The sequence below is a fragment of the Amphiprion ocellaris genome, chromosome 11 (genome assembly GCF_022539595.1).
Source record: "Amphiprion ocellaris isolate individual 3 ecotype Okinawa chromosome 11, ASM2253959v1, whole genome shotgun sequence".
Taxonomy (NCBI): domain Eukaryota; kingdom Metazoa; phylum Chordata; class Actinopteri; family Pomacentridae; genus Amphiprion; species Amphiprion ocellaris.
This window is the reverse complement of record NC_072776.1, coordinates 6708485-6722410: the sequence shown is the minus strand read 5'-3', so window position 1 is coordinate 6722410 and position 13926 is coordinate 6708485. Positions and strand designations below refer to the sequence as shown.

At 42.2% G+C, this 13926-nt stretch overlaps 1 protein-coding gene across 1 annotated transcript; it reads left to right on the top strand.

Annotated features, from left to right (window-relative positions):
• Positions 1-2094: 2094 nt before the first annotated feature.
• On the top strand, positions 2095-13380 carry si:dkey-229b18.3 (uncharacterized). The gene is made up of 7 exons (XM_023285966.3): positions 2095-3401; positions 5461-5534; positions 5788-6016; positions 7601-9615; positions 9861-10079; positions 10418-10550; positions 12404-13380. The coding sequence occupies exons 1-6, from the start codon at positions 3050-3052 to the stop codon at positions 10520-10522; spliced, it is 2994 nt and encodes a 997-aa protein (XP_023141734.2). The 5' UTR covers positions 2095-3049; the 3' UTR covers positions 10523-10550; positions 12404-13380.
• Positions 13381-13926: the final 546 nt, after the last annotated feature.

The following is a 13926-nucleotide window of genomic DNA, read 5'->3' as shown; positions in this document are numbered from 1 at the left end:
TATTGACCCAGGCAATTCTTGTGACTGTTACTATCAAAGTACTGCATCTAAAATAATGAGGAGAAGAGACAAGTTTTACCTGAATGTGAAAAGGATTGCGCCAGGAAAAGACCTCCAATGTCCAAAAAGAGCATTATAACAAATGAAGACGAGGCATTTTGGAATAATGTGCTCTGTACAGACAAATCAGAGAAACAGTTGTTCGGCCAAAGTGACAACAGATATGTTATATATGTCGCAAACTAAAGGCATCTCTTGGGGGGAAAAACCTCATACCGACTATGAAACACAATGGTGGAAATAGTAAGATTTGGGGGTGCTTGGAGTCATTATTTAAACTATGAATTCTGAATCATATCAAAAAGTCTTTAAAGCCAATGAGAAGCCATCTGCCTCAACGTTAAAGTCGAACTAGAAGTGAACCTTTAACAAGGGAATGATCCCAAGCACACAAATAAATCCACCAAGGAGTGGCTCTAAAGGAAGAAACTGAGGGCTATGGAAAGGCCTGGTCTAATGCAGGATTTGAATCTCACTAAAATATTGTGAAAGTTGATTTAAAACATGCAAGAAAACCCTCAACTATCTTGCATCTGAAGAAATTTTGCATGGAAAATTGCTCAAAAATTAGAGCAGGTCAATGTCAAACAGTGGTAGACAATTAAAAGAAAAGCATTATTGATATTTTTGTTTAATAAATAACTAAAAAAGTTGATTTCCCTTGTGGCTGTATTTAGGTTTTTCACCTTTATCTATTGGCATCACATTTAAGAGAATCAAATGTTTGGTTGTCCAAATATATCATAAAAAACATCGATTTCCATGGGATGAGTACTTAGTTTTTCAGATGACTGTAACAAAGTGTTCTGAATCACAGCAGCATGTTTTTGCACATATTTTCCTTATTTTTTTATGGAAAAAGGCACTGGCATCTGTACAGACAAGTAAATTGTATGTATTGTTGTTTTATCAGCACTAAAGCTTGCTTTGTTTTAAATTTAGTGATTTAAAGAGAGATTAAAGTGTGTATAGTTCGAGGTTTTGTCTTAAGAATGGAATTGGTTGTGGTTTACACGTTGAAAACAGAAACTGGTACCTTATTTTGTCTGGTATGCACTAATACAAAAGATTCAGTTAATAAAATTTTGTTTTCAAAAGTCTATATATATATTTGAGAGACTGACATTTTTTACTGAATGCATTTGGTAAAATCTTGAGGAAATTAGCATCACTTTATTTTCATTACAGCTTGTGTTTATAAGAAGCAGAATAGTGACATTCAATCGACTACTTAACAATTTAATTATTCGTCAATTATTTTCAGAATCAATTAACCGGTGTGTGTATATCTTTAGAGAAAGAAAAGGTCAAAATAGTCTTCTTACAGCCTCTTAAAATGGACTATTTTCTGATTTCTTCACTCATGTATGACAGTAAACTGAATGATTTGGGGCTGTGGATAAAACAAAACATTTGGGAGACACTGGTGGGTGTTTTTCACCATTGACTGCCATCTATCTGAACAACTGAGAAAATAATCAGTGATGAAAATAATTGTTAACTGCAGCTGCAACAAGTTTATTTGAAAATGCAACAATGATTAAAAATCCTGCAAATGTTGTTTATTCATGAACCGTGCTACATTAGAATTTGAGGCTGAAATTCATGGCTGTATTTTGTGTCAAGAGTTTAGCAATCTAGTGGAAATTACGCCAAAATGAATGTAAATTTGATGAAGTATTAGATAACTAACATTGACATTGTGATAGCTAACGTTTGAAAAATGTTACACATTTAGCAGTCTTCGTTCCCGCTAAATAACACCAAGTTATTTAGAAAATATAAATAATGGACAGCCTTTACATAATATTAAGCGTATGCCATGAGTGAACAGATTAAACTGGGTGGATCATGTTTAACTTGACTGTGCAGCAAGTGAAGCAAACACTAGTGTACTGGCATCGTGAGCGAACAACCTACCTTGCTGCGATGGGGACGACAACTACCTTGATTGACAGCTGCGTGGGCCAATCACAATGCGTCTGGCGGAGGCTCTTTAACGCTTCTGCTAATGGTCTTTGTGTGAAGGCGGGGAGGAGTTGGCTCGGTTAGGCTGCTGATTAGCAACAAACAGAAGGTTACGAGTTTGAAAAATTGGATTATTTCACTACCAGACTGGCTTTGCGGCAGCGAGAAGGGAGCGAACTATGTTGGGTGTGTGACCGCAGCTTGTTGGCTCGCTTTTGAGCGGAACCGGCGGTGATTTGTGAACATTTCGAGCCGCTCGGGGAGACAACCTCGCATTTAGGTCGTTCAAGTGGCGATGCTGAGCTGATAGCTGCGTCATCATGTTGCTTCCGACTCGAGTTGGCGAAAAGAAATCTCAACTTAACGCCAGAGGTGAGGCTGCCCGCCGTCATCCTGCCCCGGAGGCCACTCCCGACCTCTGAAATAGATGGAAGACGGTGACAGGTCGGCGGTGAAAGCCTGTTTACGTGGTCGTTGTGAGGACTTTACATCACTTGGCTCGGCGTTGTTGGCGCGATACTCTCCTGGCTTGTATTTATTATCTCCACTTGGCTGGACAAGTCAAACATTTTTTTTTTCCTGCTGAAGTTCCCCTTTTAAAAAAACCGCAGAATTGCTCGGAAATGTGACCAAACAGAAAGTGTAACTGTTTTGTGTGTATTTGGGGACGTTTTAGCCACATAGTGAGAAGTGATGCTCTCATTGACAGCTAACATACAAAGCGTCCAATGAGAAGCTGCCGCTGGATCCCATCTGCTCTGCTGAAGAAAAACATGCCTCGATGAGAGACATGATGGCTAATATCGACTAACTAGCCCTGTACGGTTGTGTCAGACTGCTAGCAGGAGGTCAGATAGTGTCGGTGGGCTGTGATCTGCTGTCACCACATCCACGTGGACTTTGTTTCAGGTCGGTGGGTAAAGTTTAGCAGATAATAAAAAACGGGAGGAGGGCTGCTTGATTAGAGGAAGTCAAACTGGACAAAGTTGCATCCTTTTATCGGGGTATTAAACCGGTTAAAATGGCCGGCGACTGCACCCACACCGGCGCTCGTTACGCGAACGCGGAGACGTTTTGTCCGTCCCAGTCCTCCTGGTCGGATGGAGACCGAGAGCGGCCCCGGGAGATGGAGGAGTTGGTGGGGAACTCCGAAGGGCGTGGACCCCCCGCACGGTGGTCGCCCAACTTTGAGGTCATAGACGGGCAGCTGTACCGAAAGAAGCTGGAGAGGGGCTACATCAACTACCGGGAGGTTCTGAATGAGGACCGGAGACATGAAGCCATCTCCACCTTCCACCGGAGGCGACCCGGCCAGCGCCACCTCTCACTGGAAGAGACCTACAAATGCGTGGCTGAAAACTACTGGTGGGAGGGTATGATCATCATCTTCATTTACATCTGACTTCATAATACTTCCCTGACTGTGTAGACAGCCTGGCAGTCTAAACCAGGGGCGTAAAACTCATTATAGTTCAGGCCCAGTCTGATCTTAGGTGGACAAGACCAGTAAAATCACAGCTTAATAACCTATAAATAACCACAAGTCCGAATTTTTCCCTTTGTTTTAGTGCAAAAAAGTACATCCTGAAAATGTTCACATTGAAGGAATTGTTTTTTTTTTGGTTTTTTTTAACAAAACATTGTGAACAACCTGAAATTTCTTAAGAAAATTAACTTCAATTTCAACCATACTATCCCTAAGTTTATCATTTGCACATGACAACTTACAGATCACAGAAGTTCTACAAAGGCACAAAACGTTTAGCCATCTGGAACTGAGCAATGTAGTGTTTTATGATCACAACAACAAAAATCAGACAAAAAAAACAGTCAAAATATCCCATAACCGAGACACAAGACAACAAAAGTGAGAAGCAAAATGACAAAAAATAGACAAACTACGCAAGCAAGACAAAAAGGAAGCACAAAACGAAAAAAACAATACGCAAAACAACAGCATGAGACAAGCAACAAATGTCAGACAAAAAAGACAATAAACAACAAAAACAAGACAAAATATTTTCTAAAATAAGACACAAAAAGAACAATGAGTGATCTAGTATTTTACTTTATGATCAAAACAACAAAAATCAGACAAAAAGCAAGACAAAATATTCCAAAAGCGAGACACAAGACGACAAAAGTGAGAAACAGAATGACAGAAAATAGACAAACTACGCAAGCAAGACAAAAGAAGCACTAAAAAAAAAAAAACCGATACGCAAAACAACAACCAGCGTGAGACAAGCAACAAATGTCAGACAAAAAAGACAACAAAAACAAGACAGAATATTAAAATAAGACATAAAAATAACACTGAGCAATCTGGTATTTTGCTTTATGATCAAAAAAACTTGCCAAGGTCTAAAAATGATTTTAGATTTATGGTTTTACAAATTTACAATTTGCAGTTAATGTCTTCTCTGTAATTTTTACACTTTGAGGGCCGGATTGGACCCTCTGGTGGGCCGGTTTTGGCATGCGGGCCACATGTTTGACACTCCTGGTCTAAACTATACTTAAGTAGAAGGGTGATTCATTCCTTAATGCTAGAAAGTGTACACTGTGTAACATAAACAGGAATTTAGCAGAATTAACTGATCTCTTCTTGTTCATTTCAACTTAATTCAACCTAAAATATATAGTTTTTTTATAGTTATTTTTGGCTAACTTTAGAGGCTCATAAAAGATAGGTTTCTGCTTGGAGATGATTTGATTTGAACTGATTTTGATCAGTCTACAGCTGAGAGGTTCACCAACTCATCCCATTTACAGTGAGACCACGCTGTGTGCCACTTAAGATGTGGTAAATCCTGGTTGTTTCTTTATGTAAAAACGTACACTTTAAAACATAGCAAGTAGAAGCAGCCTTGCCTGTTGACTTTATCATTAAATGATTTCAATACATGCAGCAGCTGATTAATGTCAAATAGAGAACAGACTCCTTAAATTGAGAAAATGTAAAAGCAAGAAATCAAGGCGTTCGGTGACATTTGTCTGAGAGTTGGCTGAGTAGTTCAATTTAATGTCTTAAATTTGCTCAACTTGTTCAGCTAGTTTTACATATCAGAACACACACGAAGGCACTGAAATATTACTCAGCCTAAGTTTAGTTGACTCATATTTTTAAGGCGACAGAGGAACTTGTGTTTCTACGCTGAACACACTGATTTACAGTGAGGCCACATGACAAAGACACTAATAATTGAATCAGAGGAAGATCAAGAAACCCATTCAGACGTGATTGACTGTTGTTAACTGTGGTCTTGACTTATCTGTGAGATAATCCCTTTAGTTTGGGGTTTTCTTGAGGGTCAGAAGCCAGCACTCAGTGTTGCTGGGGCTTTGACCCTTTAAGATTAAGTTATCAACAGTTCCTACCTGTCTTTTTTGCCTTCTCCTCTAAAGTTTGCACAACTGTTTTCTTTACAGGAATGTACTTCCAGATCAGAGACTTTGTCCTGGGCTGTCAAACCTGTCAAAGTCAGCGCAGCAAGAAATCAGAGGTAAGGGCAGGCAAGAGTCAGAAACCAAACTGACAGCAAACACAGTCCTGAGGCCTTTTTCCTCTTATCAAACTCCAAGCTCCTCTCTGTATCTACCGGTGCCTTATTATCTGCATCTCGCATGTTTTAATTTACACTTTCTCACTCATTGTCACACAATCTTGCTCTCACACTTGTCTTCCACAAGCGCTTATGTATGTTCCTATAATGATGCCTCTCTGCTGGTTTTTCTCTCGGCGCTTTTGCTTCTCAGGAGCTGTGCGGCAGAGGATGTGTCACAAAGACGATGGCGTCATACAGCGCTGACATGCTGAGCAAGCTGAGGAGTCAGCGGGAGGCGGGGCTCTTCTGTGACATCACCCTGCGGACAAACGGACGGTCCTTCTCGGCCCACAGAGCCGTCTTGGCGGCGGTCAGCGATCACTTTCAGGAAATCTTCACGGAAATGGACTCAAGCATGAAAGCAGACATAGATCTTACTGGTAAGATCAGACACCTAGAGGCCAAGCTGACCTAGAAAACATCGCTACTTGAGCAGTGATTCAGCTCGGTGCCTGGATTTCGACCTAAAGACCTTACTGAGCCCGTGCCCTCTTACCACATGAGTCAGTGTAGCCCCAAGGACAACAAAACTATGGATTTGGGTGTTAGTGCTCCTACACTACTCAGTCAGTATTTCCAATCTAAACACAAGGAAGAGTTTGGTGATACTAGTGTTAGTTTGCTTGATAGTGTACGTCATCAGAAGTGCTTTTTAGATGGATGTACAGCTTCGCAGACGACCTCCCTTCAACCTCTTTTATGTTAGAAATTGGAGGAACTCCAGTGAAAAATTTCCAAATAGGATAATCAATAATTCACTTCTACTTAATGCAAGTGATTAGAAGGAGTAATCCAATAGGTCCCTCTCTCACATGTACATATTTTAAGCATGTTTTGTATGAAATACCAAGTGCAACATTATAAATTAGTTTTAGGAAAGACTGAAAATGTGCACTGTTGTCCACATATATCACATGTCCGAGATGGTGTCCATTCAGACACTTAGCTTCTGACATGGTGGGACAGCTTACTGTATGTGCTATTTTTTGTTGAGCTTAACCCAACCCTTATCTTCATTAGCAAATTAAACTCTTGGTTATTAAACAGAATGTCAATTAATTAATAAAAAAAATGGCCATTTTAATCTCCCAGCACTGATAGTAACATTTAAATTGCGAATTTTTTTTACATCACTAACTGTCCAAAGATAGTTAATTGGCTTTTGTATGTGACTAAGAAGAGAAGAATAAACAGTACCTTTGGGAAGCTGTCTCCGGCAAATGTTTGGTGGTTTTGCTTTAAAGGGATTATTTGGTTCCTAAAATACACGCCAATAAATTCCCCCGTGGCCAACTAATAAACTAATTGTTGCAGCTCCAGTTTGAAATACATTTGAGTACAGTCAACAATGTTTCTGTAGTGCTCTATAATTAGCATGTCCAGGCTACAACAAACAATAGGGTCAGTTTTCATTTTCTGCTGGTCTGGTAGTGACATATTTATCAGTGACTGATGACTGCTTCAAAGTTAAGTTGAATAAATTTGCATTCACATGAGAATTGGTGACTCGAGCTGACAAGGTTCATCTTTTATTATTCCAAAAACAAAAGGTTGCAAGAAAGTGAGAACCAGTCCTGTCAGGCAATTTAGGCAAAAGGATGCTGCATTTCTCAGCTGCACCTCAAAGGCCTTATGAAATGGGTCCAGATTGTCAGTTTATGATGTATTCAGTCTAGAAATCTGGACTTTGAGAATCCAGATCCTGAACTGAGATGATGTCATAGTCTGTCTTATCATTTCCTTACTGTATGTCTTTGATGTGTGTCTTCTGATAGGATTAGAAGTGTCTGATTAAAGCGGTTGCTATATTGTCTTCTGCTCTTCTCTGGCATTACACTTTGCCCCCTCTTGTACTGCTGTCTCTCTGATCCTCTGTTTACACTGAGTGGCTTTCATCTCCTTCATCTCACTCACTGATTGACGAGGGTCCAGCATATCTAATTAAAGACTTCTTTTTTCCCCAGGTTTCAGTGAGGACAGCCTTCTGTCTCTGCTGGATTTCTCCTATTCCTCCACTCTGTGCGTCCGCCAGGAGGACCTACCGGAAGTTATCGCCATGGCCCGCCACCTGGGCATGTGGCCTGCAGTGGAAGCCTGTTCTGCCCTCATTAAAGAGCAGGAACAGCAACTCCATCCTGGGAAGGGCTTTACTTCAGCCGGTGCTGGTGCATGCCAAAACCGCCATCACCTACAGAGGGAAAGCAAAAGGAAAAGTGTTTTGGAATTGGAGGACAACATGAACGACAACTTCAGTCTCACGCTGGATTCAACGGATGACTCTTTAGAAGGAAGTCCCAGACGCAATTTGCGCAGAATGCCAAAACCCCAAGGCCATAACGGCCTCCCTCTGAGTCCCTCACACAGGATGAAGCTCATGGATTTCAAATCTCCCTCGTCCAAAAAGGCCACTACACCCCGACACGCCATAGCCTCCTCACAGACGCAGAATTACTCCTCCATACCTCCGTCAAACACCCGTCTTCTCCGCTCCACTCCTGGAGCTGCCAAGGAGGTTCAGAGATTGCTGCCAATGCCAGAGAGCCCTCGAAGAAACAAAAAGTCTCGCTCCATCACCAAGCTCTCATGCTCCTCCAGATCAAGGCCCAGCACTGTCTGCAGCCCTGTGAGGATTAAGCAAGAAGTAGAGGAGGTTGGAGAGGATGAGGAGGATTATGCACGAGCACAGGAGAAATACAAGCTGATGAATGTCCTGGGGCTACAGAGGACCGCTCTTCTCCCCAGACCAGAGGATCTGATTGGCTGGAGACAGAAGAAACGTCTGAGGAAGCTGAAGGCTAATAACTATTCACTGACCAAGCGCCGGAAACCTCGTTCATCAACCCCAGGACAAGCATATGCGGATGTGACACTGGCTCTTCCCCTCTGTAACCCTGTTAACACTCGCCTTCTAAACAAGTCTGTAAAAACCAAGCCTGTGGGTTCAGTCAGCACCGAGAAGATAACAGCAAAGAGACCAAACGCCTCCCAGCGGCGTATTCCTCCCAGTGACAGGAGCATGCGAAGTAAAGGAGTGTTACCAGACATGTTCCAGCCTGCATCCAGGCCTGCCTTCGGGGGGAGGGAGCTCAGACGATCTGTGAGGAAGGGTGATGGTGCCCACCCTCATACCCAACAGCCTCTGCGACGCCGCACCAACAAGACGGCTGTGAGAAACACTGTCAGGATCAAATCAGAGCCAGCTGAATACTGTATCTCAGGTCTCAGACTTTCATCAAACAATCACCGTGCCCACACACCTCACAAATCCCTGCCTTCACAGAGGACACAGGCCAGAAGTAAGGTCACTGTAGAGACGGTCAAAACACTGCGTTATAACAGCGGCCGACCAGCAGCCAAGGCCAAACTCAGGCGGGGCTCCACAAGGGAGGTGGAGAAGACAAAGTGCAAACCCAGAGAGGAGGGAAGGAAGGTGGGGAGCGAGGGGCTAAGAAGGGTCATGGACACTAGACCAGAAGTCAAGAATAATGAACCCGGTGCGCTCTCCTTTTCAGAGCACGCACCTCCGCCGTCCATCTACAGCCACCCTCTGTACAAAGTCATTAAAGAGGAGCCAGCAGAACCTGTGCCAGTTGTCGGACCATTCCCCGATCCACCCTCACCAGATCTGGGCAAACGCCAGAGCAAGCCCCCCATCAAACTACTGGACTCAGGCTTTCTGTTCAGCTTCTGTCGGCCGGCAGGGGGGCCCATGGTAGGACTAAAGAAAGAGGAAGAGAGCGTGGATATATGCTTAACTCGTTCTGTGTCACAAGTTGGGGAGAAATTTGAAGCAAACGAGTCCACACACAGGACCCTGCGAGCCAGAGGGCCCCCCATCCTGCCTGTAGTGAAGAGGGAGAGGGAGGAGAGGAGAGTGAGCCAAGGCAAGGCTCAGCGAACCAGGACGAGCTCCCGAAATGCCACTTTGCACCTGGCCAAATGCAATGCTGGGTCAAAAACTGCACGGACCATGCCAAAGGTATATAATAGGGCAGTTAGTGATATATGATGATGACTGTGTGTCCTTTAGGGACCATCAACCATCTAGAAATGAGTAATTGAATGCTGTGGAGAATTGCTAATGTCACCTTCCTTTATATATCTAATTTAAAACTGCACCGTTTTTAGTTTGAAATGTTGCCCTTAGTGCCTAACCTGTGAAAGCAGCGTTATGTTTGCTTCCACATAATTTGAGTAAACTCAACCATATTTGTTTTCCCACAGCAACAAGGTAAACTCCTTGCTCTGAACAGCCGGAACTGCGTCATGATGGATGCTGTTCATCGGGCACGACTAAAGCAGCTCCGAGGGCCTCGTAGTCAAGCCCCCAAAGTTCCAAAGACGGCCCATGCCTGCCTGCAGTGCCCAGCCTCCTACAAGGACTGTGATGCTCTAATTATGCATCGCCTCAGGCACATTGAGGGCAAGCACTGGCCATGTCCGGTAAGCACTGGCTTCCCAAATATCTTATAACTTCTGCTGCCAAGCAAATCTCACATGAATGGAGTTAAGTGAGGCATTTCATGGGTTTACACCTGTAGTTCAATTCATTTCTACAAGCAAACCAAAGAAGTAATGACGTAGACTAACAGAACTGATCGGACTCGTCATAAGTGCCATGGGGGGACAGATCCGAGGTTTCGTTGCACTTTGTCATGCACACACTCCATGGTGACAGGTTTCTTGAAAATGTGGCATCACAACACATCAATAATCCTGTGCCCTCCTCTGGTCATTTCTGTGCTGTTAACTCTTTATCATTCTGACTCTGTGCCCTGTAGCTCTGCAGTAAGACGTTCTTTCGACTGAGGAATGTACGGAACCACATCCGCACCCACGACCCCAAGTTATACAAATGTCGGAGCTGTATTGTTGCTGGTTCCTGAAGCAGTTGTGGCACTGAGACTGAGATTGGTGAGTGTGACACCTGGAGCTGCCAAAGACTGAAGATTTTCCAAGCTGACTAGTAGTCCTTAATTCAGCCATTAGTCATGTAGTCGTTGCACATTCATGATGTTGATTTACTTATCGAAGTATATATTTTTGAGGACATCTGAAAATGATTTCCAGGGCTGACAGAAAATAGTATTAAGTAGGCTAACCTTGTTAACACTATGCTACATAACAGATAAATACAAAACTGCAGCTAATGGTGAACCTTTAAAATGTAAATATTACTGCATGTCTGCATGAAGTGAGCAACACCAGCAAAAATATAAGGCCAATCATTCTGATTGTGTCAGTAAAACCACAAAGGAGATTTAGTTACCAAGACTAATCATATAGTGTGCATTGGGTTGGCACAGTGTAGCAGAAGAGCTTCTCATCTCAGAAACTGCAGGACCCGACTTTAACGCTGATATGAGTCTGTACCTGGCCCACACTAGCCTTGTGTTAACAAAGAGGCTTGGTTGCTGCATCGGTGGTCCACCTGACTGCTAAAAAGTCTATAAACTTTTTAACAGCCGTGTCTGCCTCTTTACCTGACCTCTCTGTGTGCTCTGCCACTTAGAGTGACCATGAGAGTGAGCTGCTTACATGTTCCCAGACTGGACCACTGAGCTCCACCTACTGCAGCCGCAGGGCCTAATAACTTTACTGGCAGAAACCCTGGGTTTGCATGTCACCTTCTTGGGGTCGTCCTTAACCCTATAAAATGATCCCACGCTTTGAATTTCCTGCCCAACGTATGTAATTACTGTCCAATAACTGCAGGGACCAGCCGTGTAAAGGAGAGTGTGTCCGTGACTGACTGAGTGACTGACTGTTCACTTCCTGGAGATAGAACTTCGAGGGTTTTTTTTTCCCTGCAACCAATAAACCAATCAAAACGTACTCAACTAAGTCTCCTCTCAAACATGTCTGTTATTAAAAGGAAATCTTGGTGACACCTGAGCTGCATTCCAATCAACTACACATCAGTTGCCTTGTCTGAAAATGCCTAAAGCTTGTTTTATGCTTGACGCGTCTGTGAGTTTTGTACGGACGAATTACACGGCCTCTCTCAAGCAGAAAATTTCCACATTGTGCGCCTCCAAATTTTTCTAACAACGCGGATGGAGACACGTGGAAAACTGGTGGAAGAACAACAGCTCCTAGCAGCAGAAGTTCAGAAATACAGGCATGTATACGATTCATCACACAGATCACCATGATAGCCAGGTTATGAACAATTCATGGCGTGAAATTAAAATTAACTGCTGAAATGCAACTATTTGGTAAAATGCCACATTGTAAGTGGTGTAAATGAAGGCGAACTTCTTCTACTCTACTTTAGTACCGTGGTAGACATGTGTTTACGATACACTGCGCCCTGCAGTTTGGGAGCAGACGCCGCACAGAGTATAAAAGCCACACATGTTCTGTCGTGTGGATTCCGAGCATCTCATTTCCGCAACGAATGTGACGTGCAGAAAGCATAACCCAGCCTTAAAGGATAGTGTGTCTATGACGTTAGAGTTTTTTTTATTACCAACCAACCAACCAATCCAAACTTGCTCCTCTCATCAACATGTCTGCTCTTCCAAGGATGTCTTGGTGACACCTGAGCTACATTCCAGTCAGCTACACATCAGATGCCTTGTCTGAAGCTAATAGGTGATAATTTTCTCCAAGAGGAGAAAAGTGTGAATTTAATCTTCACTTTCTGTATATGTTGCAGAAAGAGCTATCAATACCCTGCAGCGCAGCGTGATCACATGTGCTCAGCACCTGCATTGATTCTCTTTACAGGATTTTGTTTCTCAACACTCATGTTTGTTTTCCAGGATGAAGACTGCCAGTGTCTAACACCAGCGAAGAGGCTGAATCCAGAGGCACATGATCGATCAGCAGCTTGTACATAATGTATCCGTCACACACAAGCACAACGGTCTGTGGGAAGGCATAATTACTCTCGATTCTAATCATTGCTGTCGTCAATGATTGCTAAAGTTATTTAAATAACCAAACCAAGGTTGCTGTTCCTGTTTGCTTTTCCGTAGCTACAGAAGGTTAAACTTGAACATTACACTCAGGGGGCAGGGGAGGTGATGCCACGGTATAAAGTGATATAACATCACGGTTGTGTACAAAATGAAATGTAAAGTGATTGTTATAACTATTACTGCTACTTAGTGTTATCTTTATTTTTCTATGTATAGATGAATTTTGAGTGCACTTATATCATAGCTAATGTTGTAAACCTAAGAAGTGGTAATGAAATTAAAGGTTTGGAGTCCATGGTGGGAATACTTGAAGTGATGCAAGTGCTGGAGGGAATACTTGAAGTCGGAGCGGGGTCTTAAGAGTGAGCCTGTCCTTTGGGTGTTTCAGTGGGTCTTTGTCCTTTGGTGTGCTAACTTTTAAATGACTTGACTAGTCTTTCCCACCTTTCGTATTGATCTGCTACTCTCACCTATTCCATGAGTTGGGGGATTTGACCCGAGGGGGTGGTATGGTGATGCCACCGCATGTGTATTTGCAGGCCATTTGTAGTCCACTGTCTTTTCTAAGGCTGCCAATTTTAAAAAGGGAAACGTGTCTTGTTTTTAAATGTGAATTTCTGAATAGTAATCAACACAACAGTGTCATTACAGATGTTTTATTAATCTCCTCTTCCACTTTAATCCAAGACAAGATGCTCGTTTTATTCTACTTCAAATTCTCCTTCTACTGAGTAAATGCAATGTGTGCACATACAGAGATGTTTATGTTTGACAAATTGATTTTCAAAATAAATGAGCTGTCTTTCGCTATCTGTTAAGAGTGAATACATTTTTTGCCTTTCATATCATCTTATTCTTGCTTTAAGTACATCTATTTTGATACATGGATGAACTGCATGGAACAAAGGGGAGTGTAGCCAGTTACTCAAATGGTGTAACATTCTTCCTGCTTATTTTTTTTGTTGTTTTTTTTTACAGCAAGTGTCACTTTTTAAGCCACAACCTTTTTAAGCGACAAGTCTTTTCATCTTTAACCCTCTTTTAAAGATGACTTTTATGGACACCAAAAAATATTGTTTCCTTGTCTGAAAAAAATCCCAAAAATTCAGCAAAGAAATTACCCAAATTTCTGAATATTTGCAGAACTTTCAGGAAGAAAAGTCCAATAATTCGTTAAGTTTCCCTTAAAAATTTTATTTTTAAAAAATCCCCCAAATTTGGCAAGAAAATTCGTATTCCATGCAAAATTTTTGGAAAAAATTAGTAAAAATCTTCCAGAAAATCCTAAAAAAATACCTAAACTGATTACATATAGCATAGTAAAACTTGATATTTTTTTTAAGAACATTCACAAAAAAAAATCA

What these genes read in the sequence shown, in the direction of transcription:
- si:dkey-229b18.3 (XM_023285966.3), top strand. Translation starts at nt 3,050, where the DNA reads ATGGCCGGCGACTGCACCCACACCGGCGCTCGTTACGCGAACGCGGAG. An exon ending in TGAAAACTACTGGTGGGAGG is followed by an intron (nt 3,402 to 5,460) that starts GTATGATCATCA and finishes TTTTCTTTACAG; the next exon opens with GAATGTACTTCCAGATCAGA. An exon ending in GCAAGCACTGGCCATGTCCG is followed by an intron (nt 10,080 to 10,417) that starts GTAAGCACTGGC and finishes TGTGCCCTGTAG; the next exon opens with CTCTGCAGTAAGACGTTCTT.